Source organism: Haplochromis burtoni, unplaced genomic scaffold (assembly GCF_018398535.1).
Source record: "Haplochromis burtoni strain Fernald_Lab_line unplaced genomic scaffold, NCSU_Asbu1 Contig_246, whole genome shotgun sequence".
In the NCBI taxonomy this organism is placed as follows: domain Eukaryota; kingdom Metazoa; phylum Chordata; class Actinopteri; order Cichliformes; family Cichlidae; genus Haplochromis; species Haplochromis burtoni.
In genome coordinates this window covers 368,251-395,991 of record NW_024582607.1, presented here as the reverse complement: position 1 = coordinate 395,991, position 27,741 = coordinate 368,251, and the positions used below count along the sequence as shown (strand labels likewise).

The window sequence follows — 27,741 nt, the reverse complement described above, 5'->3', positions numbered from 1 at the left end:
GTTTGTTTGTTTCTCGTACACAATTTCTGGAAGTACAAAACCTTTAATGCAATACTGTTTAATTTTACTTTGTATTGTATTTAAAGATTAAATAAAGATCTTTTAAAAAAAACCGCACGAGATTAACGTTGCGTTTTTTGACATTTGGGTTCACACTCCACACCAGTTGGTGGCGGTAATGCACCATTTTGCTGTTTGCTAACCACCTATAAATAATATAAGGAAGAAGGAGCAGAAGCTCAACGTCGCCATGGCAAGCAGGAAAACTTCCCGGCCAAACCGAGACAGCGGGGACAAATACTCAGTACTATTACCCACCTACAACGAAAGAGAAAACCTGCCTTTAATAGTGTGGCTGCTTGTCAAGTATTTCGGGGAAAGGTGAGTTACTGGGAACTAGCAAAGGCTTTCCGCTTGTGCTAGCTAACGGTGGAAGTCAATGATGAGCTGTCACTAAAGTAGTGTCCGCTGCTCGGCTTCAATGGGTCAGTGTAAGATTTCAAGAATATAAGAGCTGTAAGGGTAATGTTAAGCTTACTTATTGCTGCCGTATTCTTATATTTCATTTGCCTTTTGTTTTTGTTTTTTTGCAGTGGGTTTAACTACGAGATAATTGTTATTGACGACGGAAGCCCAGATGGGACACTGGAGGTGGCAGAACAGCTTCAGAAAGTCTATGGGGAGGACAAGATCGTAAGTATTAAAGCCGTAAAGATAGATATGTTACTTTAAGAAGTACCAACAGTACATCACGAAAGTTAGATACATTTATGAAATAAGAGCGCATTTTATATGTCATAACGTTGTTTTGCTTGGGAACTATTTGCCATAGTATTTACTGTCCATGCCAAAGGATTTACTTAAACTATTTTGTGTTTCAGCTGCTACGACCAAGAGCAAAAAAATTAGGCCTAGGTAAGTATTAAACTATGTCAAAATGAGTGTGTAAGCTTTAGTACATTTTGTTATCTGCTCATAAGAATGTTTGTCTTGCTTTCAAAGGCACTGCCTACATTCACGGCATGAAGCATGCTTCTGGGAACTTCATCATCATAATGGATGCAGATCTTTCCCATCATGTGAGTGGAGCATGTTTCAGTCATACTGTCTGTGTTCGTCTTTTAATTGCTTGATGACAGTAAGTGGTAAAATTCCACATGTCTAACTTACAGTCTCAACATCAACTCTTAAGGTTATCTTTCTGATTAAGAGGTTAATCGTATATCAGCAGTTACTTCTTTTAGATCGGCTGACAATTCGTTACCATTCCCTAAAGCAGGGGTCTCAAACTCGCAGCCCGGGAGCCACTTGCGTCCAGAGATGGGCAGTAACGCGTTACTTGTAACGCGTTACTGGTACTTCTTACTTGTAACGGGTTACAGTAATCTGATTACTTTTTTCAAGTAACGAGTAAAGTAAGGGATTACTATTGCAAAAACGGTCATTAAATTACCGTTACTTTCCCGTAGGAACGCTTCATTACTGCGTTATTAAAACGGTGATTGTTTTGCGAGAATGTCTCATGACAATGACGTAAGCGAGTGCGACGTTCGTGACAACAGCTGTGTGCAGATCAACAATGGATAACATATCGAGTGCGGGAGAGAGTATGAGCATGCAGCGTTTAAAGCATGGAAGTACTGACCTTTAAGTTTGATTCCATAAAAAGTGACAAAAACATTAGTGTCCGTTGTGCATGGGAAGAAAACTTCTTTTTACAGCGAAAAAAGCCCCTAAACTTCCAAGCAAGCACTGAATGCGCTACCATGTAATGGGAAACTCACAGTGGAGATTCTTCCACTGAACGCTGCGGCACACCTGCACCAAGGCAAACCTCCGCCTAACCTACTCCTGCTTTACAGGTGAAAATGGAGCAAAAGGACCGCCAGTCTTTGACTTTATTTATTTTCTGCTGTGTTTTACTTGCATCTATTTGAAAGAGTGAGTGTAAACACAAAAAATATTTTATTTGTGCTGGAATGTGCAGAAAATAGGTTTAAATGTTAAACTAATTTCATTCAGTCAGAGAATGTTGCATATAATTAAATTTTTGCTTGATGCATAAAGTTAAAAGATTAAAACTAATAAAACAAGTTTAAAAAGAGACTTTTTCCATTTGATTACATTTTGTATGATGGATTATGTAGAAAAAGTAGAATTGGGCTGAAAGATCTATCGCTTTATCACCTATTCAGGTTAACGTGTTTTTAAAAAGTAACTAAGTAATTAATTACTTTTGAAAATAAGTAATCAGTAAAGTAACGGGATTACTTTTTGGGGAAGTAATCAGTAGTTAGTTACTGATACTTTTTTCAAGTAACTTGACCAACACTGCTTGCGTCCCACGTCACCCCTATTTGCGGCCCCGTATATTGACGTGAAGAAATACAATGCAGTTTGGCTCTTGAAGTTACTGTTTGTTGTTGAGTGTTAATATAATACGTTTTTTTTAAAAAGCAAAAAACTATTGGGGCAATCGTGACTCAAGAGTTGGGAGTTCGCCTTGTAAGGTTGCAGGTTTGAGTCCCGGCTTGGACAGTCTTGGTTGTTGTGTCCTTGGGCAACGACACTTCACATGTGCCTATGTGTGTGTGTGTGTGTGTGTGAGTTGTTCTTCCCCTACACCCCCCCCCCCCCCCCAATTTTTGCACATGTCGAGGAGCGTGTCAGGCTACATTTCACTGTGTGTTATACTTGTATAACTATGCATGTGACAAATAATAAAGAACCTTGAACCTTGAACCTTCACCCGTTGCCTACTGGTGGTGGTCAGAGGGCCCAGTCTCGCCTCTGTCAGTGCGCCCCAGGGTGGCTGTGGCTACAATGTAGCTTGCCATCACCAGTGTGTGAATGTGTGTGTGAATGGGTGGATGACTGGTTGTGGAAAGCGCTTTGGGGTCCTTAGGGACTAGTAAAGCGCTATACAAATACAGGCCATTTACCATTTAATATGCAGACAACAAGAGCGAGTATAAACATGTTCAGGGATTGATTGACTGTGTTAGTTCAGTGAGAGAGTTATTTGTAAAGAAAACAATTTTCACCAGCACTGAAGAACTAATGTGTGAACTTATGTCTGCTTATTTGGTAGGTCAATGAAGGGCTAAAAAAATGTGTATTCACATTTGCAGTTTTGTCTTGTTACACAATATTTGAAATTTAAAAAACAAACAAACGAAACACTACATTTTCAGAAATATTTGTGGGTGTTTTCAGGTTTGTTTGTTATTGTACTACTTGAACACTAAAGTGGCCCTCCAATGAAATGACCGTACCAGCAGTGGCCCACAGCTCATTTAAGTTTGAGACCTGCCCTGAAGCCTAAAACGTCAATTGTTCTTACCTACAACCAGCAAGATACCAGGTTACTGGTATACATTCTGCCATTTCTAATGTGCCTAAAATGTTATGTACAACATGTTCTCTGTCTGCTATTTCTTGTCAGCAATAATCTTAATGTTTTTCTTTTCCATTTCAGCCCAAGTTTATCCCAGAGTTTATTCAGTAAGTGTCTCTGAATTCCCATTTCCTATATTTTTTTTTTTCTGTAGAGCCAGACTTACCTGGCTGGATTTTAGGGACCAATGCCAGTGGTGATTTACAGGGAATAAAGAAAGAATCTACAGTTGTGAAACGGGGGGGGGAAGGCTGGGATATGGTGGACTGAAAATCAGTGGCGACAGAACTGAAAACACTGTGATGAAATATGGGGAAACTTGGAGTTTTTTTTTATTTTTTTTATTCTAATCTTCATCAACATATGAGAAGTCAAGGTAGTGCTTGAGTGTCTACAGACACCAGTGAATCTGTGCATGGCTGCATGTTGTTGTTTTTTTTTTTTTAGAATGCCAATGATTTTTAGGCTACATTTAAGGTGGTTACACCCAAATATTCACTTCTAAACTTCTCAGAATTGTACAAATTATGTTTTGGCACAACTCCAGTAGGCACCAACAACACAAGCATGATGGAGAGGTTCAGCTGAATAACTGAAATCCATGTAGGTGTGATGTAGCAGTGAGCTGTGTGATGTAGCTGTGTGCTGCAGCAGCTACAGCATTTTGAATTTCATCACAAATTCTGCTTTAGAGTAATGTGCGCGCTGCCTTTATGTGAAGCCAATGCTCATCTACATTCTTTCTAATGGCCAGCAGGGGGCAGTTCTTTTGGATGCAAAAAGACTTGCTTTTGTACTGGGTCATAGGAAACCAAGCCTCACTGTCTGCATGTTGTGTATGAAAAGAGTAAAGTGTTGGTTCAGGTAACATATGTTGATACATACAGCACAGTCACAGAATAGCAAACAAGTGTTAATGTTAGACATAACCTGAGTAAATAAAAAAATAAAAAAATAAATTGTTTGTTGATCTGACGGATGTAGAGAGAAAAACTTTGCACAGCACTGTTTGTCTGTCATAGCTCAGTATCAGCCAAATATTTCAGCTAACAAATACTAAATCAGCTCCAAGAGATTAATATTTGTTCAGTACCTCTGCCTCGGATGACAGTTTTTAGTGTCTTTCCTTTATTTCAAATACCTTTTTGTTTCTGTTATGTCAGGAAGCAGAAGGAAGGCAATTACGACCTGGTTTCTGGTACTCGATACCGAGGGAACGGAGGGGTTTACGGCTGGGACCTTCGCAGGAAACTCATCAGGTCACTACGGGTTAACACTTTGTAATCAGTTTCCACTCACCTAATAGGCAAGAGGCTGACGTTTTATATTTCTTCATTTTTTTTTTTTCTCCTCCCCTCCTCCTCTTGTTCACAGTCGGGGGGCCAACTTTTTGGCTCAGGTGTTGTTGAGACCTGGTGCTTCAGATCTCACAGGCAGCTTCAGGTAATTGGTGTTACTGTTGTGATGCTGTGAATTAAGTGCTACTGACTCTTACATTAGAGCTGTATTTTCTTTCACTACTGCTGTGTTTATTTATTTTTTTGTTATTGTTTATTTATTTTATTTATTTTCCTCCACTGACTGACTTCAGACTATACAAGAAAAAGGTGCTGGAGAGTCTTGTTGAGCAGTGTGTGTCCAAAGGCTACGTCTTTCAGATGGAAATGATCGTCCGAGCCAGACAACTCAACTACACAATCGGAGAGGTGTCTCCTTCTCTCCTCTCCTCTCTCTCCAGCTCGCTTCTCTCTCTCTCTCTCTCTCTCTCCTCTCTTTTCCTCTCCTCTCCTCCTCTCTTTCTCTCCTTCTCTCCCTTCTTCTTCCTTCTTTTCTTCCTCCCTTCTACTTTTTTTTTTTTTTTTTTTTTTTTATTCATTGTGTTAATTTTCAGGTAGTTCAGTGTGAGAGAAAATCATTTGTGTGTCATTCGTTCTCTTGTTTGTTTGTTTTTTAAGTTGAGGATTAAAAATTGGGGATTAAAGAAAATGTGGGGTTTTTTTGTCATTCATGTCTTTTGAGTGCTTTTTTTCCTCTTGATTTTATGCTAATAGAAAAATGAAAGCCAAGAAAACGATTTGATTCTCATATTTAATCAGTCTGATTTGTGCGAGCAGGAAGCTGCTGACTTGTTTAAAGGAGTAATAAGTATCTCTTTTTTTTTTTTTTCTTTTTTATGATTTACAGTTTTTGGCTTGCTATTAGGAGCTTTAAAACTGCATTCTGCTTCACAGTTTCACAATTTCACAGCTTTGTCTGTGTCCAGACCACATAGCTTCAAAACCAATATGCGTATATGGGTCATATATACACAGAAATAGACTTCATAGCATGTTTGAGACTTTATTTAGAAAGAAAAAAAAAATAGGATAGAGGAGCAATTTAAAAAAAATAAAATAAATAAAATAAAATCTGCATTAAATATCCTATTAGAGCAGGTGTAGCTTAAAAGCCACTACTCTTGCTAGAAGGTATACAGTGACATTTACGGGTTAGTCAGATGACAGTCGCTCTTTTTCTCTGGCTCGATGACTGTGGTACTCATGCTGAAAACACTGTGTCCTCACTGATTTGTTTTACTTATAATATGCTTTAATTGTGATAGAAAGTCTCTTTATTTTATTTATTTATTTTTAGTCTGTGCTTTTGTTGTTATGTACTTTTGGCTATTTTTTTATTTCCCTAGGGATTTTCACAGTGGATAGAAGTGCATGAGTTCTACAGCAGAGGGGTGTACTATGAAACAAGTTCAACACAGCCAGCTTTCATTGTGTTAACTAGTGTGGAAAAAAATCTAAAACTGCTTTCAGCATGCTCACATAAAACGAGGTGTTTGACACGTCATGTGACTCTTCTGCTTACAAAGATCCCTTTGAATAACATTATTAGACGATGATGATGATGATGATGATAAATTGGTCATTTAAAATCTATAAAAACATAAGAGTGAAATGCAGCACTGTTGCAGATAATTAATGCTGTAGAAGTTATTAATCTTGGGATTTAGTGCACAGAGCAGTAAAATAAACATTTTAATTTAAGGGAATTATTTTAATGATGAGCGTGCCTTCGGTGCTGCTGTTTACTTCTGTTTTCTAGTAGCTGCAATTCCAGAAGTGTAAAATAGTTAGCAGTAGATCAGAATCAAATATAAAAACATTTAACTCCAAATTAATACATGCATTAATTCATTCCCATAACATGCACATAGGAAATGTGTTCTATATCCATAATAACTACTCTCAGCTCCTCCAATGTCACAAAGAGTCACTGCAGCTTGTAGCTCCGCAATATGTGATTCGGCAGTTTTCTTTCTTAACACAACGAGAGAGGGATTTGAGTCTTTTGTTCAGCCTTTTTCCTGTTGAACAAGTGTGTTAACTGCTACACTGTGAAGTCACCCAAGCAGAGGATCCATATTGCACTTAAAACATGACGTGAATAATAGAATCTGTGAAAATTTCCGGCAGTTTTAAACCGAAACCCTGAACACAACCCGCTCCCAAGCAGGTTGTGTGTTCAGCATAAGTTACCATGGTGATTTAGCCAGGTAAAAAGAGATCACTTTCACCCACAGAAACCTCAGACTTTAAGCTCCAGATAGCTCGCTAAGAACTTGATTTTCCCTCTTATTACACCCCTCAAGAGTGCAGTAACTTGTACACTCCTTGAGGCTGACTTTGTGCTTCCTTCTGGTATCAAACCCATGATGTCCACACTATGGAGTCACTTCCTGTAGTTTAGGTAAAGTTAAATATTATCTCAGTGTTCATGTACCGTAAATCCCAGACTACAGAGCGCAAATGATTAAAAGCCGCATGCTCTAATTTTAGAAAGAGAATCAATTTTGTACTTGTACAGGCCGCACCGGATTTTAAGCCGTATGCGTTTCACTTGCAATATGGGATATTTACACAGAAATATTACACGTGAGGATTTTTAACATTTAATTTAATCTGTAAGGTAACATAAACATGGTAACATAAATGTTATGGTAACATACAAAAATACATACTGCAAAAGCTTTTTTTTCCTCGAACAGCGCCTGTAACAGTATACGTACGTATCAGTAACGCGCTAATTACGTTGCTTATGGGGTATTTTTACGGAACAGTGCACATACAACATTACAAAAATATATACCGTATATATACTACTTATCAAGTTTATTGGTCTACTGTTACCAGGCAAAATGGTTTTGGCCGCATGGAAAAAAAAAAAAAAAATGCATTAGCCGCACGTCAGTATAAACCGCAGTGTTCACAGTGTGGGGGGTGGGGGGGAAGTAGCGGCTTATGACCCAAAAACTACGGTAATTTCTTTTCTGAAAGCTTCATTTTTATTTCAGTTAAGAATTTTATTTTATTTTATTATTTTTTTTTTTTTTAAATGCTTTTAGTTTTTGGTTCAGTTTTAGCCATCTATATTTACCATGTGCAGAGACAATTTGACACAGTTTCACATTTGTGAAGTTATTATTTTGCTATCTATCTATCTATCTATTATAAAGTTTTTATCTGTCTTGTATGAAACTTGTATGTTTTGTATACTTACTAAAAAAACTATATGAAAGTAATGAGAAAGTGGCCACTTTCATGAGTAAATCATATGTTTTTACTATTTGTCTTCCATATGGGCACCTACAGACAGTTTTCTAGATATGAATAAAGTCTGCTTTTTAAGCTAAAGGAAGTGTTCAGAATAAATTAAACTAATGTTAACTCTTCTCTTAACTAGTGAATCCTCTGATTTTTTTTTTGATTTTTTTTTTTTATATTTATTTATTTTTATTTTTTTCTTGTAAAACAAATCTGTTGTTCTTCCAACAGGTACCCATTTCCTTTGTGGACCGAGTTTATGGAGAGTCCAAACTAGGAGGGAATGAGATCGTATCGTACGCAAAGGGACTGCTCATGCTTTTTGCCACAACATGATCAGTTTGTAAAATCCACAGGCCTGTAGTCTTACTGTGTTTAATACAGTTCTATCAGAATTGTAATGAGGAGGGGGGGAAAAAAACTCCACTTGCCTGTGGTCAGACAGCAAATACCAAGGGAGACGTCTCTCCCTGTTAGGTGTAAATATAAAAGAAGTCCCTGTCAGTAGACCTTCAAGAATACAAAAGAAACATAGTGCTTTACATTCCCATCATCCTCTTTAATCAGTTTCTGGCAAAGCGTCTCATCACTCTGCATTAACAAGCTGTCACATGACTTAAAGTGCACACTGAAGTGCTCCACCTATGCTTGATTGTATAGAATTAAACAGTTTTTTTTTTTATCACTGGCCTTGAGAGATTTTTTTTTTCCTTTTGGGATGCAGGCAGCTTCTCTTACTGATGTTCTTTAAGGAGTTTAAAGCCTGAAATAAACATGATTTGTTTATTAATATTTTGGACACAGAACCTCAAAGATTTTTTAGTAAATTGGCTTTTTCCTGATAATTGTTGTAGTAGTGACTCTATACGGCCGTTATGGAAGTTTAACTCTGTCATTCTCAACAAATAAATATTTTTCTTCCCATTTCTTCATTGCATATTAGGGGGAAAAAAGTTCCATTTGTAGATTGTTTACTGGTTTTCAGATTGCTGTAAATGCATTTAATCACAACACCATTAACCTTTTGGATTCCACTGTTATCACGCGAGTCTACTGACAAGTCTGCGTGTATTAGCAGAATGCTACCATTTAAAGAACAAAATGAGCTTCAGTGTAAGAAAAAGTCAAGGACATAAGTTGTTTCATTATGGAGAATGTCGCCAGTGCCCCCTGCAGGACCCCCACTGAATTGCGACCAATTCCTGAACAACGGAGTTAACGGGAGGTGGAGTAACTGCATCCAAACTTTTGGACCACCCTACAGTAACTCCGACCGTGTTCTCTTCAGAGGGTTAGGCTGATGAGGAGTTGATCAGTGATGGTGTTTGACCACTGAGTAACCTTTTCCCTTGTGTTATTTAAATTTCAAGTAAAGGACTAATTTTGTGTTTTATTATTTTGTGTTGGTTTCTTTGTTTTACAAACATAACACTCATCATCCATATTTCCGTATACAGTTGGTCCTGTTAAAGAGGGACTATAAAAAAAAAAAAAAAACCTTTACCAAGTCTCTTCGAAAGTGTAGGCTTTTTTTTTATTAGTTAAAAACTCGAGTTGGGTTTCAGATGCATAAAATCAAGAACTGTGTACACTGATCACAGCTCTGTGAGTGGTTCAATACTGTTGATCGCACATGTGGTTGTATTTTGAATCCGATATAAAAAGAGAAGTAATTCTGGACTTCACTGATGTTTGAACCCCAGCTCTAAAACTACTTATTTAAACTGAAAACAGAAGCCAGATGTTGTGTCTCACCAGAGGCTTACCCAGACATATGGTAAGTAATAAGGTAATATGGTAAGGTTCATTGCTGGCCTTGAAACAGGAGTTTGGGGCATTCAATTATATCTCATAGTTCTCCCCACTACGCTTTTACATACTGCTCCTGAGACTTTAATGGTCAAGCCTCTACAGCTCTGATATGCTACATGGTATAAATGTGCTTTAACTGGAAGAACACATTATTATTATTGCGTCTGCCCCTTGAAAACTAGCTCATAATGAACAACCCATTCCACAGCCTCAGCCAGTCAGGAGACTGAACATCAACACTTGACATTAAATATCACATGCAAGGCTGGCAAGCAGCTGCTGTATTGCATTGCCCTCCACAGCAAACCTGAATACAATAGAGTGGCATGAGTGTGAGTGACAGCGATGATGGGGTGAAAAGGTAGGATGTGCAAAAATCCACCCGACCTGATGGAGAACTTTTGCCTCACTTTATCCATGTGAATGCAGTGACACTCTGGACGAGTGCTGATAACAGAACTATTCTTTGGAGCAGCCTTTCTACTGGCACTGTACAGGAAAGTAGTCCCGGCCACTTCGGTAGGCTCGGGCAGCTATAGTACAGCGCCACCTAACGTTGCCTCAGTCGTTCATGGCACTCCAGCTGAGTGCTGAGGCACTGTGTTCATCCGTCCCTCCACAAGGGAGGGGATGGGGTGGGGGACGCCAGATGTAGCCAGAATGCGCGTGCGCACTACTCCGGTGGAAACCTACTCCGGTAGGACGCCCGCTATCGGTGAGTTCCCGCAAATACTGTGTTGGGTTGTTTACCCCACACAGTCAGACACCAACACCAAATGCCTGCCGCAGGGTCTGATAGACGACACGGGTTTTCCTTTGAACATACATTTGGTTAATTGGTTAAGTTGATTGACAGACCAATCAAGAGTTTCTAATGAGCCGGCCTCGCGAGGTTCTCACAATTTATGCTAATCAAGTCGATGTCACTTCCGCCCCTTTTATTTGCGCCATTTTGGATAGGGCAGTTTCTAGGCTGAATGTGTATTGTCTGTCAGAGAAGAGAATGGGCAAAGCGTTATCGGCTAACAGGCACTCGTAGGTAGAGTTAAATGCGATTTATTTGAACGAGTAGTTGTTCCTCAAAAACAAGGCATGTGCCCACCCTCACCACTCCAGGGAATGGAGCTTTTAATTGTCTAATGAAGCTGCAAGGCTTTTCGCTCCCGTTGGCCGACCGGAGGGAAGAGGATAGCCCTTGTCGGCGAGGGACAGTCGGGTTTGGAGGATAGACTCGCGTTCGGTCGACTCGTTCTTCTGGCGAAGCAAGCTGTCACCTTAAAGGATATTGGAGGAGATATCCGAGCAAGTGAAAGTGTCTCTACATCGCCTCAGCCATCCTGAGGTGGCACATTTCACTGAGACGGGAGCGCTGGATGTGAACGCAGGTAAACTTGTCTGTCTTAGTGTTCGGCGTTACCCTGAGGGAGTGAGAGTTTGCTGTTAGCCGTAGCTACCTGCGCTGATGCGGTGGGTGGCGATGAACTACAGCTAAGGTAACTTGGCTGTCGATATTCTGTTACTCCCTGTAAGGGGCGCAAGCTCAAGTTGAATTACTTGTCCAGTAGGTTTGTTTATAGCAGCCAACAAAAACTAAATGCAGACAGGTGTTGTTTGTGGTTAAATAAGGGCACAGAAGGCGGAACTATTATTATTGTTATTATTTCAGTCAGTGTTGTTAGTGCGAGTTTGGCTAGCCTAGCATGCTAACTTAGCGCGGTGTGTCCCCATTCTTTGTCAGTGACAGCATCTCCCTGCCAAATCGATTTGGATTTTGCCAGATGTTTATCACTGACACCAGCGTGGACCCAGCGCACGATTTATTTGTCTCCGTCGCTCATGACGCCGGGCTTGCTGGTCTTTGATGCGAAGAAGGCTCCTGGTGTCGAAAGTGTAGCTGTATTACTGGACACAGAGTTGTCTTCAACCCGGTATAGGCTGTGCATTTTACTTGTCTACAGCCGTACCCGAGATCATGCGGGTTTGCATTTGAAGCCTCAGAGATGATTAAAGCGTGATCAGAGGTCAGCCAGGTGAGAAGAGGGTTGTGATGCACTAGTAACGCTGAGAGGATGGCTGTCACTTGACTGGGACAAGAGTCAGGTTATGATCAGGAAATATCAGCCTCATATACATCTGTAATAGCAAGTGCTGCAGGCAAGCATCAAGTTCAATGATACAACTGTGCATTGAAAGCTTGAAAGCATCTCAAACTTTTTCTGGTGTCAGAGTGGACATGGATGTCACCAGAAGCTTCTGCCCTCATCCCTACATTGAATGTAGAAGTGTAAACAGCAGTTGGGAGACAGGTTTTTGTGTCCTGGTGAAGGACTGAGTGAGGAATTCTGTGGTTGAAGGCTTGAAGGCCTCCTGTTTTCTTCTTCTTCTTTTTTTTTTTACACCACCATGATTGGGTAGGGGGGCCTTTTTCTTCTCCCTGATCTGAGAAAAGCAGAGAGCTGCCTCCTATTGCCTTTCCTTCCTTTCCTCTTCCTTCTCTCCCTCCCTTCCCTCCTACTCAGCCTCTCCTGTTTCTTTCTTTTTTTTTGTTTTTTGTTGCTCCTTTTCTTACCCCCTTCACTTCTATCCATCGCCCACTCTCTCACCCTCTTCCATTTTCTCTCTCCCCCTTCAGCCTCTTCCCCGCCTTTCCTCACCCTCCCCTCTGAGCCTGTCTGTCCAACCTCCCTGCCTCCCCATCCCTTCCCCCTCTCCACTTCCGTCGCTCACTCTGTCCTCTCTGCTTTCCTATCATCTCTCTCCTCACACTCCTTCTACCCTCACTCACTCCCCCACCCTGCCTCTCACTCTCCCTCCTCCTTCTCCCTGCTCCCTCACCCACCACCACCACCTCATCCTCTCACACTCGCCCTCCCCCTTCCCTGATTTCTCTCGCTCCTTCTGTCCCTCCCCTTCCTCCCTTTCTACCCCCACCCCCCACTCCCCTTCTCCCACTGCAGACATATTGTAGAGGCTGCTGCTGACTCAATAGGAGGCGCCATTCTGTGATGGTATTGCGAGGCAGGGAGGAGAAAAAAGGGGGCAGGCAGAATATAGGGAGGCTTACATAATGGAATTCCTCTCTAGCGCCATCTACAAGTAATGGGCGGAAGCAGGATAGAGACACATAGAGGGGAAGTGGGCAGGGGTGTGTGAGGTTTGCATTCCCTTTTGCTCAGTTCCCACTGTAAGACCAATGTGAGGCAAGTAGAACTGTGGGGCTGCTGGGCGGATTGACAGAAAGGTCTCCTCACTGGACCAACAGATGGTAGAATCCACAGCCCCACTCAACTTGCGTTTTCTAGAAGGGGAAATAAGCTGAGGTGTTCACAGGAATTGTTTGGAAGTGTACTGTTTATTGTCGCTGAGCTGCCTTCATGCTGTTGTACATCAGTGACCTTTGACCTCAGTAGTTTGGAGCTTTGATTTGAGTAGATGCATCAGACTGTTTGGTAAATACATTAACAACACTTGTGTCCTTTGGCTGCCTCACTTTATTGATAAGTGATATTGATAATAACAGCTGGGAGGATCTGTGTGCTTCTGTCTTTGCATTAGCAATGACACTTCTAACTCGTTGAGCTCTGGCTCGCCTTGTGGAAGTTGTATCCTGGCATCCATGTGCATTCTTGTGCAAATGAATGAGATAAAGCAGGAACCCTGTTAGGAAAAATCCCACAACTCGATGTCATTAGCTCTGCAGGGTAACATTTACATTTTGTTATTCTGGGGTCTGAAAAGGTTTTCTGGAAACATGTTTGCATCACCCTATTAACCTCTGTGAGAGAATAAAAGCTTTGCTGCTAGCTATTTCTGACAGAACTTGGTGGCATGTGTCAACGTAGAGAAAGCCCAAGTGTGAGTTATGGAAAAAAAAAATCATTACAGCCGAATTCCATTTACCTGCTCCAGTTGTGTGGTTCTTGTATTGTTTGCCCTGGCCTACTGGGGTATTTTAATAAAGCAGAGCTATTGCTCAGAGTATTGCTAACACCTCATGTGTTTTCTGCCCTGTCAAGATGAGTGTCCTCTGTGGAAACTGCCTTTGTAATTAAGACAGGGGTTAGTCTTAACTGAGTGATGAACATGCAGAAATTCCACAGGAAAAGTGAATCTTTTTAAGGACACAGGTTTAGTTGGGTCATTGAATTGTAGTGTCTTGCAGATGAGTCCATATAGTCACAATAAATCATATGAACATCTGCACAAAACTTTGCAGTCACAACTCGTTACCATGTCTCAGTAAAGTGATAATAAAGTCAAAATACAAAAAAAGACATTACTTTAACAGTTGAAAGCTGTGTTCTTCATGTCTGAAAAGAAGTTTTGAACCCACAATCTTTTTTAGGATTTATGAAAGGCAGGTTACATCACATAAACTGTGCATTTCAGCTAACTGTTTATTCCCTGACCTTTGGCTTCAGTTACCAGACACCTGTCCAAAATCTGCCCTGCACCTGTTGATAGCATGGATGTGTTTGTGTTTTCTGTTCAGGCAGGCAGAATGTTCCAGCTCCCCGTCAATAACCTGGGCAGTCTGCGGAAAGCAAGGAAAAATGTCAAAAAGGTCCTCGGAGACATTGGCCTGGAGTTCTGTAGAGATCACCTAGAGGTGAGTGTGCAGGCTTTGGTGTTTTTTACAGTTACGCATGCAGCATCTATGTAGATAATTTCTTGAAGTATTAACTGGATTCTTAAAATAGTATTTGAAATATTATGATGGTAAGATTAGTTTACTCATTTTTTTTGACATGTCATTTCATTTAGGAGAAAGATGATCCTCGTCATTAAAAATAAACAGTGCAGTGGTCAGAAAAACATCTCAAACTCCACATGCCTCAGTCAGTATGTTAAAGTTCATAACACTACAACTAGGAAAAGATTGAGAAAGCTATGAGAAAGTCTCTTCTCTCTAAAGCAAATGCCTCACAACAGCTGTCTAGCACGGTGGTGGAGGGTTGATGATTTTGGCTTTTTTGCAACAATAGGACGTGGGCATCTTTAAGTCCCTTAGTCAGCCTTCAACTCCTCAATATACACCAACGTATTCTAGAGTCAAATCTGAGGCCTTCTGTCCAACTGTTAAAGCTAGGCAAAAACTGTGTCTTGATTCCTAGCAGAGCAGGAAATCTACAGCAGAATGACTTAAAAATAATAGAGTCAAGGTTCTGCAATGGCCCACTCAAAGTCTCGAGCTTAACCCAGTTTGAAATGCAGCAGTGTGACTTTTAAGAGAGCTGTGCATAAATGAATACCCACTAACTTCAGTGAATTGAAGCAACAGTGTAAAGAAGGGTGGGCGAAATTCTTCTACAAATATGTAAAGGAATGAAAAAGTCACAATGAAAACAATAAATAAAAGTGTGTGCAAACGATATCAAAAGCATCACCAACTGAGTTCTTTAGACACAGTTTGCAGTTATGTCACTAACTGCTGCATGCAGCTTGTAAGTTTAGGTGTAGGAAGCATAAAAAAACCTGCAAACTGTTGACCCTTGATTTTTTGTTTACTTTGTTTGTTAGTTCCCCCTCTAGCTACTGATGCAATACTGAGCAAGCTTTTTTCAGTCTGTACTGGACTAATATTGGGTCCAAATATCTGATTGGTAGATGATGATGATGATGAGAGACCTTAAAGTAAGTGTTTTTCAGATAACTGTAAAAGGGTGCAGTCACAGGTGTGAGTTACTTCAAATAAAATGGAAAACTCAAATCCTTCATCTAGTTAGTGTCTGATTGACATGCAAGAAGGCAAAAATAACTTCTCCATATATACTAGGGGTGCAACGATATTCGTATCGATATTGAACTGTTCGATACAGTGCTTTCGGTTCGGTACGCATATGTATCGAACAATACAACATTTGTAATTTATTTTATCAACTTTCCTTCTGACGATGCTGTCTGTGTTGAGCGCTCAGTGAATCTGCGTTCGACTACTCCGCCTAGGCTGCACTGTCGAGCCAGATCCACTGAGCGCTCAACACAGACAGCATCGTCAGAAGGAAGAGCGCAGGGCAAGCTAGCGAGACAGAAGTTAAGCTCTCCTTCAACATGGACCTCCCCCACCCTCATTCAGATCTGGCGTTTGGAATTATTTTGGTTTTCATGTGACGTATGACCCTGAAGGTAAGCGAGTCATGGACTAAAGTAAAACAGTATGTTGGATGTGCCACGCAATGCTCAATTACATGGGTGGGAGCTAGTGTGTTAGCGCAGTTAGCTCGTTAACGGAGATTTGCCGTGTTGTGGCGTTAAGGTCATTTCAACGAGATTAACCTGAAAGCACTAGTGGGAACACAACGAATATGACTGCACATTTACGCCGACATCATCCTAGTGCAAAGACAAAAACAACAAGCATGCTACTAACTTTAGCCGAGTCATTTAGACAGCTGTTAGCACATGATTCTCCTTATGCTGCTGAGAATATAGCCCAGAAGAAGCGGATAGTATAGCTTTTATTTTGGAAAGAGACATTTCTCTGTAATAAACTCTCTTTTCCAAAGATGAGTGATTCCTCAATCAGATACAGGGCTTGCAATATCGCTAGCCCGACGTCCGGGCTAGCGATTTTTTCAGTCGGGCTACCAAAATCTATCTCTTCCCTGCCCGTCGGGCTATTGTAGGAAGGAAAAATATATGTCAATGCTTTTGCATTCTTTCAGAAATGTAGCTGGGTAATTATGTCATTGGCATCGGTGAGCCACTGTCAATATGTGACATATTGAAATCGCGTTTGAATTTGCGCTTGTTTTTTTGCTTTCACTTTGCAATCGCGCGAACTGTGTATAGAGAGCGACAGCACTGATCTGTGAGTGATGATAATTTGTGCACCAATTCCTCTGACATCGTCTTATTAATCGTTAGCTTACTATGCAAACATGACAAGTGAAATCTCCCGCAGCAAGCTTAAACATGTGAGAGGTTGATCGCGCAGAGAATCGCTGAGCTTATGTGAGTGCGTGTGTAAAAGCAGCAGGATATATATTTTAGTTCTGCTGAGCCAAATAAGACAGGTCAGGGTGAAGAAGTGACAGCCAAAGAAAAGCTTACCACAAAACGGAGAAGTTATGACAAATCAGACTATAAGGCAAAAAGAAAGTGCAGCTTTATGGTTTCATGGACAAAAAATTTCTGTGGCTGCAATATGACGAGCTAAATAACCAGGGCTGCACATAAGTGGTCCGCAGGTGCGCATTCGCTGTCAAAATAAAAAACGCGCACAAGGGTTAGGGTTAAATTTAAAAACTGTACTTTTGAGTTAAAATATATATTTATAATTTTAATAAATGACAAATTAAAAAGGCATGAACATTTTTTTTGTATCGAAAAAATATCGAACCGTGACACCAAAGTATCGAACCGAACCGAACCGTGAATTTTGTGTATCGTTGCACCCCTAATATATACTATCGTTTCATTCTTTGTCTTGTGACAGTTTAAGTATTGTTCTGCTGAGTGATTGAATCTTTTCACTTATTTATGTTAAATTCTTTGTTTGCTAGGACTATAAAGACTTCACTCCTCCTGAGGTGTATATAAAGCACACTAGCTGGGAGGATGTCTGTATGTGGGAACCATCGCATACCAAAGCCCAGGTGTGTGACATGTAATCACAACTTCTTTTGCACATACTGTAATATATTACTGTGATTTTTTTTTTTCCATTTTAAACACATGTATAATATATAATTATAATGATTTGTTTAAATCACAAAAACAACTTTTTTTTTTTGGTCTCCTACCATCTCTCTCTCCAGGACTACCGCTCAAAACCTTTCTGCTGTTCTGGCTGCCTCTTCTCATCCAAGTACTTCTCTGCGTACAAAAGCCATTTCCGCAATGTACACAGCGAGGACTTTGAAAACAACATTCTGCTCAACTGCCCCTACTGCACTTACAATGGCAACAAAAAGACTCTGGAAACACACATTAAACTTTTCCACATGCCCAATAACACTGTGCGGCAGGGCCCCGGTGGTATGGCGGGAGCTGGTGGGATCATGATGAAGGACGGGCTGCTGAAGAGAAGCGGGGACAGTGTGGAACAGGCGGTGTACTACTGCAAAAAGTGCACCTACAGGGACCCTTTGTACAATGTAGTGCGAAAGCACATCTATCGGGAACACTTTCAGCAGGTGGCCCAGCCCTACATTGTGAAACCAGGAGACAAGGCTAATGCTCACAACGGTGGCACAGACGGTACTAACACGAACAACGTGAGCAGCAACCAGATTCACTGCAAGAAGTGTCTGTTTGTTCCACGGACCTATGAGGCACTAGTCCAACATGTCATTGAGGACCACGAGAGGATTGGTTACCAGGTCACTGCAATGATTGGACACACCAGCGTGATCGTCCCCCGTCCCAAACCCATCATCATGATGCCCCCAAAAACCCAAGGAGACAAAACCATCATTGGGATGGGCCCTAAAGGTGCAGTAATGGCTTCTACCAGGTCTCCTAGCTCACAGCAGCTGGGTCGACTTGTCATGGCATCAAAGACTGGTTTCAACTCTCAGAGTCTTCTGTCGGGATTGAAACACGATGCTATAGGATTAAAGGCTGGTACCACGCAGCCGTTCTCTATTGGCAGCCAGCAAGTTCGAGTTACTTTGCCTGGTAACGCCCAGGTTTCTGTGCCACAGCAGTCACACGCAGCAAAGCAGCTTATTTCTGGTGGCAGCCTACGGAGCCCAGTTATGCTCGGTGCTTCTTCCTCACTCAAATCAAACCCTCTTGGTTCACGTGTTCAAGCAGCAGCTACTACTGTAGCCTCTGTTACGGCTAAGAAAGGTGGCTCATCTGTCCTTGGCACATCCTATACCCAGAAGTGGAAAATCTGCACCATCTGCAATGAGCTCTTCCCGGAGAATGTATACAGTTCTCATTTTGAGAAGGAGCACAAAGCAGAGAAGGTGCCTGCTGTGGCCAACTACATCATGAAAATTCACAATTTCACCAGCAAGTGTCTGTACTGTAACCGCTATCTCCCCAGTGACACATTGTTAAACCACATGTTGATCCACGGTCTGTCTTGTCCACACTGCCGTGCAACCTTCAATGACGTTGAGAAGATGGTGGCCCACATGCGGCTGTCGCACCCAGATGAGAGAGTTGGCCCACGCACAGATTCTCCTCTGACTTTTGACCTCACTTTGCAGCAGGGTAATCCCAAAAACGTTCAGTTGATTGTTACTACATACAACATGAGAGATGCCCCTGAGGAGTCAGTGGCATTTCATGCTCAAAATAGCTCCTCTGTATCATCAGCCTTGTCTGCCTCGCTAATATCAGGTAAGAGGTTAATGCCTCAGCACCCACCCAAAACACCTTCAGGGGCTGCTGACAGTGTACCAGCAAAGATTGCCCCACAGGCATCTGTACCATACAAGAGGGATGTGGGCAAGACTTTATGTCCTCTTTGCTTCTCTATCCTTAAGGGCCCAATCTCAGACTCACTGGCCCACCATCTGAGAGAGAGGCATCAGGTCATACAAACAGTTCACCCAGTAGAAAAGAAACTGACTTACAAGTGTATTCACTGCTTGGGAGTTTATACAAGTAACATGACTGCCTCCACCATCACACTACATTTGGTGCACTGTCGAGGTGTAGGGAAGTCCCAGAATGGGCAAGATAGCCGGGCAGCCCATTCTTCTCGGGTCAGTCCGGCTCAGAGCAGTGCCCTCAAACGGGCCAGCTTTGATAGCTCTGAGGCTAGTGCACCAAAACGAAGGAGGCCAGGACCGCCTGGGGAAAGGGCCCACCCCAGGGATATCAATGGTCCGTCTGGATTTGTAGAAAACCCGGATGAACCTGTAGTCCTGGCACTTGACCCCAAAGGACACGAAAACCTGTCATACGAATCCAAGAAGGCATTTCTAACGCAGTATTTCAGTCGAGCACCATATCCTACACAAAGGGAGGTGGAGAAGCTGGCAGCCAGCCTGTGGCTGTGGAAGTCTGACATTGCCAGCCACTTTGTCAACACAAGGAGGAAGTGCGTACAGGAATGTGAAACCCAGGGCGCCAGCGTGTTGCTTGGGTTCAGTATGCATGAGCTCAGCAAAGTTAGCCACGAGCTGGCATTCGGTCAGGATGGCGTGTGCGAGGGCAGACGTGGCAAACGGCGGACATCTAGGATGCATATGGGACTATCGGAGCAGGCTCTGCAGAGACACAGGGAGCTTATAGCTGCTAATGGTGGCATAGCTCCACTACCAAAAAGAAAGCCAGCTGCGAATGTGGAAGATACTAAAGCAAAGCCATCTGCCCCAAATCCCAACAGTGCCAGCAAAGACCAACCCAAGACAATCAACAGCACCTTACCACAGAAAATGCCTCTAGACCTCTCTGAACCTATAGCTATCGACTCTGACAGTGAGGAGGAAGAGCAGCAGGAGGATAACAAGGAAGCAGAGGGAGAGGTACATCTCCATGGTAACCAGCAGCTTACTGGAGCTAAGGAAAGAATGGAGCCAAGGACAAGGGCCAAGATTGTTTCAGATCTAGATGATCTCTCAGACGACGACGACGATGATGATGACGATGAGGATGACGACGATGAAGACGAAGGGGCGCACGTCGAGAATGGTTTTGGACCCACAGAGGGCTCAGGAAGACAGAGTGCTAAAGCAAGAGACACTCTACCCATCATCATTCCCAAATTTGTCCCATCATCAGCAAGAAGCAGGAGAGACGCAGCCCAGCTGGGCAAGCAGCAGGTGTGACTGATAAAAAATCAAAAGACTCGCACACTCAAGAGAGGCACTTAAAATTTGATCGCCTCGCCTGAACTGAAGGACACTGCACAGCAACACTAGGCATCTGTGAAGGAAGGAGCGACAAGGGAACTCAAACACAAGCCATCCAATGACTTCTAAGGGCAGCAGCTAGGACTCATGTAAAGATTTGTGAACAAAGTTTAAATGTTGTTTTTTTTTTTTGTTTGTTTGTTTTCCCCCCAGAGCAGGGGAGGGAAGGTGTAAAGATACTGACGTTACACCAAACAAAGTTTTTTGCCTTCTATATACTTTAGTACTTTGGGGTGGAGTCCTAACGGTGATGTAGCCATTGAGCTTGGCTTAAAATACTGAGATGTTTTGAGGTCAGGCTTTGAAGCTGACCAACTAATCCATCATTTTTCATGTAGTTCTCCTCACATAGGTAGTGTAAATTTGTACAGTCTTTTAGACATGTTTGGACACATGATGCTGTACATGTACTCTTAAATATTTGCTATTACCTGTGTGTAAGGTAGCCTCATATGTTCTACATTGGTATGCTTAACATACAATAGGTGTTGCTTTGGTGGCTGGTATTTTCTGGTATGTTTATTTTTTAACCAAAACTAGTTTCTTTGCAAAATAATATATCTATAAATAAACAAACAGTTTTTTTTGTTTGGATTTTAGATATTATTTTAATTTTTAATGAATTCTTTTGTGGAATGATAGTGGAAAGCAGCATTTCAGCCACTTTTTGCAGCCTCTTGCTCCTTATCCCTGACTGTACTGTACTTGCCTTCTATTTTCACAATTTTCACTCGATGTTTTGCTCCCCCTTCAAGACTGGACAGTAATCAGCAAATTGACATCCACAATAGTGAAAGCATTTTTTTTCCAAAAAAGATATTGTGTTTTATATGTGTTCTTTGAATTGTGTGTATTTGTTTTCATTTTCCACTTTAGCATTTATGAACAATAAAGTGCTGTAATTGTGCTTCTCAGACAGTCAAAGTGACACTGGTTTCTTTTTTTCACATACTTGAGACTTTGAAGCTTTGAATGCATTTCTTCTTAAAAGGGATTTATTAAGCTTTATTTTCTTCCATATAATCTGACTGATGTAGAATTTTTAAGAACGATACCAGTATTTGATACCAGTGGATATATGATTTTTCTTTAAGACAAATAATGTATCAAGTCTTACTGCATTGCGTTTGTGATATTTAGGAGTCCTTACCAAGGTACAAAATAATCTTGTGGCAAGAAGGATTGATTGTTGTGTTCCAAATATGTGTTACCAATGGAGAATTTGCTGAATGCCCTCTGCTGGACAAATTATGCAGTCACTAATAACATGGGTGAAGGGTGTTTCTCCCATCTTTATTTTTTAAATTTTTTAATTCTTATTTATTGGGCAACTTAAAATTTCCAATAATGACACACTGGCACGTGGCTAATATCAGCACAGCTGATGTATCAGTCAGGCTCTAAAATATACTGTTACAGTGGTGAAGCCTCATATTTAAAATCGTTAAATTTTGAAATAATGGATTCGGTGAGGCACAAGTGATCCCTGTGTTTCAGTATTTTTTTTCTGCTGTTGGCTTAGTATAATGTCAGAGGGGATCTACCTGCTGTTCAAAGCTTTTGTTTTACAGGGGGCTTAAAGGGAGGAGATCCTAAGAGCTTGCATCAGTGCCTGCTATAACATAAGTAAGGCTTGTTTGAAACGGAAACTACTCCATGAATGAAAGTATGACGCTTCACTTCCTGTCTGATTTCTTAAAACTGACACAGGTGCTTCTTCCCGTGTGCTGTACTCTGCAATGTTTGGTGAGTTAGGGGGGAAGAACTGGAGACACATCTTATTTTACTCAAGTTTCTGAACTTCCTTTGACAAATAGTTGGTATTTAACTCATGTAGCGGTCAAATCTTTGATTTAAAAAGGTGCTGTAGATGGACCATTATCAATACTAGCTAAAGGTCTGATGGTTAATGATGGATAAAATACTGTTAATGGTGCACTGATGGCTGTTTAGAAAAGCTGTTATGGTTTTCCAGGTGGGAGCAGAACCCAGCAGGTTCAGCTGACATCAATCTGAATGGCCACTGGATTATTAGAGATATAGAAAATTGTTCATTTTGTTTTCTTTCACCACTTCAGCCTGTCCATAAATGCAGTCTGGGAAAAAAATCGCTGCCAGTTCCCACAGTAAAACTGTGAGCTGGCATAAGTATCACTCTATTCACTTGTACAGGCCACAAGCCACATATTACCCACTACTGAAATATATTGACCACACAGGACCAGGATTTAGGTCTCATTAAGAAATATGAACTTGTGGTACATTTATAACGCACCAACATTTATGTACATTGCTCTATTGCTCTTTGGGTCGCTGTAACTTAATCAGATTTTCAATTGATTTGATTATGTTGTTATAATTCAGTGTTCTTCAAGGAAACTCCGGGTCATGACCACCTACTTAAACATGGTTGCAGACAAAGCATACCTACTCAGCAGGGCACTGTGCCCCAAAATGGTTCGGAGCCAGAGGCTCTGTGTCTATGCCTCAGTGGGCCAGAGCAGCTTTGGTGTGAACATGCTCAATAAATATACCAGTTTCCGGATAATTTTGGATATGAAGCACACGTACATATCACCTATGGTTGTGAGTTTCCTGATAAAGCAAGGTAACAGCAGACAATATATTCAGGCTAGCAGCTAAAGAAAAAAAATCCTTATTACACTAGCACAAAATATGACTGCCATGTTTTTATCCATTTCTAAATTTGTGGGTTACTGTCATGTGCTGACATCCTCTACATTAAGTTATCTAAAAATAAATAAATAAAGTGTGCAAGCTCCAGTGATGACAGTGAGATATCTGTCCACATAAACTGGATCTTATTTCAAAACATTTATCCAGTAAATATTTCTTCAGTCAGATCTTAAATATCTTAGTATATCCATTATCTTAATGAGGTTTGAATTCTGCTGTAATTTGAGAAAACAGTGGGGTAATGTCATCCTAAAATAAAATCTTGTGGAAGAAACAGATTTATCCTCTGCATAGCATAAAGGGTGAGCACCTTGAAGTTAAGACAGGCTTTTTTTCTGGTGTGTTGCCAGAAATAGTTCCAGGAATATCCAGCATTGCTTGGTAACCATAAAATAATAATACAAAAAAATAAAATCACCAACAGAACCAGAGCTTTTTCTCTGGTGTCATAGGTGCAGTCAAACAATGATGTCATCAGTATGTTGTTGATTATAAAAACAAAACTGGGGCAGTTAGTGGTGTCATATCAAAGGATTTAACTGTGTTTTGATGGTAGGGTGACCCGGGGTGACGCTTCGTCACACAACTTAAGGGTTTTGAATGTTCACCACTGGAAGAAAAAGATGAAACACAGTTCTCCATGTGAGGTGTTTGACAGCTACAATATACCTGTGTGCTCAGGCTGTACCAAGTAGATCCAGTCTGCATGTTACCATTAACTTGTTGTGGAAAAGCACTGGGAGCATTGCATTATTAACCCTCTGCACATTGGATGAGAGTTCTGCCAAAGCAGGGATCAATCAGATGGGACTTAGTTAAATGTAGTGGGTCACAGTGCTCTACCAGTGCAGGCGAACTGAGGGAGATCAGATACATATATTCCCCCTCCCAAGTATTTCATTAAAATCCTATCCTTGGTGCCCTGGGATGAGGAATCTAAAATGGAGGGAAATTACCCCAGTGCAAGAGGGAGAGAGAGACAAGACTCTCCTTGGCTGGCTAGTCAGTGTTGCTATGCTGTTGTAAGGAGTGAGGGAGAGGGAGGGAAGGAGAGGTGGTGGTGGGTTGGGGGGGGGTCTGAAGGAGAGAGTAGAGAGAGAGGCCTAGCAGACTGTGGGGGAGGCGGAGGCCTCATCTGCAGTGCTGTGTGCAGAAGGAGCGTTTAACAGCCTTTCAGAGGGGGGAAGGGGAGGGGAAGGGAGGCGAGAGGGAGAAGAAGGGAATGGAAGGGGTGGGTGAAGGAGCTGGGGGGAGGGGATGTGAAGAAGAAAAAGAGAGTCACAGAGGGAGGAGAGGAAGGGCGAGGGTGATGGAGAAGTGGGAAGTAGAAACAGGGTAGGAAGTACTACGGGGGACGGGGGGGTAGCAAGGCAAGGTTATGCTGGTGGTGGTGGCGGTGTAGTGACTGGCGCCCCCTACAGCTGGAAGAGAAAGAGAGGGAGACCCTGTCTCTCTCCTCCAGCTGTCAGACACAAAGAGGTACTGGCTTCTGAGACAAAAAGAGCCCATCTACTTAACAGGAGGGAGGCGAATTGGCTGAACTGGCCGCAGGTCAGTGGAACATTTTGCTCCTACCTGACCTGCTGCCCACATCCACCTGAGCAGTGAGAGCATGAGAGACAGGAGAGAGAAGGAGGGAAAGGTGGGACAGGTTAGAGGTGGTGAGGTGAGGAGCAGAGGAGAAGGAACACGTGGGCAGGTTGGACTATAACAATAACTGCAATGAAGTTTTTAATGGCGCACCCTGTGGGAAACCTGCAGGAGCCAGTATGAGATTCCCGACAATGAAAACAACATAGAAAAAGAAAAAGAGGTGGGCTGCTAAATAAGAGCAAAATATGTGAATATGCCAGTGGAAGTGATGCTCTTGATGTCGTGGGTGCAAGGTTTCATCTCGTTCATCCTCTGAATATTGCATGTCGCTAGAGGTCATCTGGAGCAAGGTGCCACACAAACTGGGACAATAACACCAGCAGATACAGAAAGAGAAAGAGAGAGAGGAGGCGGTGGAGTTGTGTGGATGGGAGGGGGGGCAGGCTCAAGAAAGGCCTTGCAGACTGCGGGGGAGACAAGAGGCCTCTTCTGCAGTGCTGGGTGATGGAAGCAGGGATGCGGGTGGGGGCTGGGGGGAGGACTGTGGGGTGTGAGAGACACAGAGAGATGCTTGCAGACTTGGCCCACGACTAGCGCCTCCTGCAGTCAGAACAGTTGTGCTACACCCACAAACACACACACACACACACACACACACACACACACACACACACACACACGTGTACTGTAAGAGATTCAGGGAAAGAATACAGTGAAGTTATTGAGTAAGCAATGAGAAAAAAAATCAGACGAAAGCTCCCTGTTAATGAGGGAGAGAGGTCATCTACGCTGAGGCTGAGATCTGGAGTGACACGGATACAGGTGGCAAAAGAACAGCGAGTCAGCTTATATCTCATCTTGTTTTCCACTCTCTCTGTTGGATTTTCTCTCTTCTACGGTGGCCCTGAAAGGTCAAAGGTACTCTAACTTAAAAAAACACCCAGCAAACAGAAAAACATTGAAAAAAGGGACACAAAACACAGTGGAAGTGAATTTGGGGAGACAGCTGTGGTAAACAGCTAACAGCGTGCATCTACAGTAAAATATCAATGGTGCAATTAAAACAGATTATTTTGCGTCGTCTTCTCCCTCCCAACACTTCTTCTTCTGTAATCCTTCACGTGTTTCACCTCCATAGCTTTTCCATCATGTTAAAATCACTTCCATTGTGTTTTGCATACTTTTGTGGTGTTTTTCTGTTTGCCAGTGTTTCATCCCTGTCACAGCTACAGTACTTTCCCCTGTTGTGTCCCCTTGTGTCTTGTCCCTTTAAATCAGATATGTCAAAAGCACTTCACACACTTTGATCTTAAATGGACTGAACCAGAGACACTTCCCTTTCTGTTAGTGGAAATGCTTTTAACTACGCATTTAACACCAATTAATAAAGTAAAAATCCAACAGTACTTCTCAGTTTTTTCTACACAATAAAGAAATGTTGCTGTAGTAAATGAAAGAAATATTTTAGCAAAAATAAATGTTTAGAATTACGTTTCTCATTGCTCAAACTCCTGGAATATCAAAAGAGAACATTTTTGTTAGTTCACGGTCTCTTTGTTTTTCTACTGTGGACACATTGTACAAAACTGAAATTTATATAGTCCATCACGGTGTCGTATGAATGGCTGTGGGGAGGTTCTTACTGAAATCTATGCAGTCTTTCACATATTCCAAATCCATCAAGTGGGACATAATGGTGTCCTTCCCAGGCCGATTCTGGCCCATGGGCCTCATGTTTGACACCCCTGCTTCAAATGAACCTTTTGATAATAAAAGTTCACCATCGTTTTTTCCCCCATGGAGTTACTCTGTCTCCTTTTGGCTTCTCTTTTAACCTTATGAATAGTACTTTACAAAGCCTGCACCACCGAAGGCCCAAGGATATTTAATCATTAGTTATGTATAACTTTAAGGATTTATAGAAGGCTGAAGAGGTGAAAAATCTATATCACATAAAAATGAGAAAACAGAAATCTTTTTTTCCTCATACCTTTAATCACCTGTAACAAACTGAAGTTGATGCTCTATGACATCACAGTTGTTTGTGTCAAGAGAAATGAAGAAAAATGTGCAAAACAGTGATTGTTTTTTTCTTCATAATTTCACCTCTGCCCAATAATAATGGTTATCAACAGTCCACAGTGGGCATATCAGGATTTTACATGACTCGTAGACACAAAGCAATCATAAATTCCATTCCCACTCAGAGTAAATGAATCCAAACTGTTCCTATATTAAGGAAGAAGGAATGTTCCTGGAGTGTTGGGCAGATTATTGCAGTGTATTGCAAACAGCCTCCAATTTGCCTGTCAAAACATGAATGAAACTTTGCAGGATGTTGCATGAATGCGGCTGCAGAAACTCAGCGGATGACATCATCATCTCCCCTGAGAGAGGGAGAGAGAATCAGAGAAACCCAGCAGGCTGAGGGTCTACTGCTCTGCGGTGGCGTGTGCACTGAAGAGACTGAGAATGCCCTTGCTCGTCTGTGGGCCTCCTGCACAGTAAGACTTAAGTGGAGGAGCGGTGAGGAGCTTTTCTGCTCAGCGACAATGAGGCAGCTGCTGGCGCTGCTCGGTGGTGTAAAAAGGATGTCGGCTGCATCGCATGGCACATGCAGGTGCATGGGAGGGAGATGGTCTTTTGGGAGGTCTGACACAAAGATCTGTACACAGCTGGCAGGGGAGAGGGAGGTCCAAAAGGAGAGGGGTGATAAATAGGGCAACAGTCTACTGCTGAGTGTCTAGGGATTGAATTTTCTTAGCAAATGGGCAAGAAAATGCCTCCTTTTTTTAATTGTAAAGATGACATTGATTTCTTTGTTTGGTAA

At 41.9% G+C, this 27,741-nt stretch overlaps 2 protein-coding genes across 2 annotated transcripts; both read left to right on the top strand.

Annotated features, from left to right (window-relative positions):
• Positions 1-201: 201 nt before the first annotated feature.
• On the top strand, positions 202-9,041 carry dpm1 (dolichyl-phosphate mannosyltransferase subunit 1, catalytic). The gene is made up of 9 exons (XM_042227161.1): positions 202-381; positions 594-693; positions 882-915; positions 1,003-1,079; positions 3,479-3,504; positions 4,561-4,656; positions 4,772-4,840; positions 4,989-5,103; positions 8,224-9,041. The coding sequence occupies exons 1-9, from the start codon at positions 251-253 to the stop codon at positions 8,326-8,328; spliced, it is 753 nt and encodes a 250-aa protein (XP_042083095.1). The 5' UTR covers positions 202-250; the 3' UTR covers positions 8,329-9,041.
• A 1,525-nt stretch (positions 9,042-10,566) lies between these two features.
• adnpb (activity-dependent neuroprotector homeobox b) lies at positions 10,567-21,537 on the top strand. The gene is made up of 4 exons (XM_005938092.3): positions 10,567-11,189; positions 14,297-14,413; positions 17,310-17,402; positions 17,565-21,537. Exons 2-4 carry the CDS (start codon positions 14,306-14,308, stop codon positions 20,535-20,537), a joined length of 3,174 nt encoding a protein of 1,057 aa, XP_005938154.1. The 5' UTR covers positions 10,567-11,189; positions 14,297-14,305; the 3' UTR covers positions 20,538-21,537.
• Positions 21,538-27,741: the final 6,204 nt, after the last annotated feature.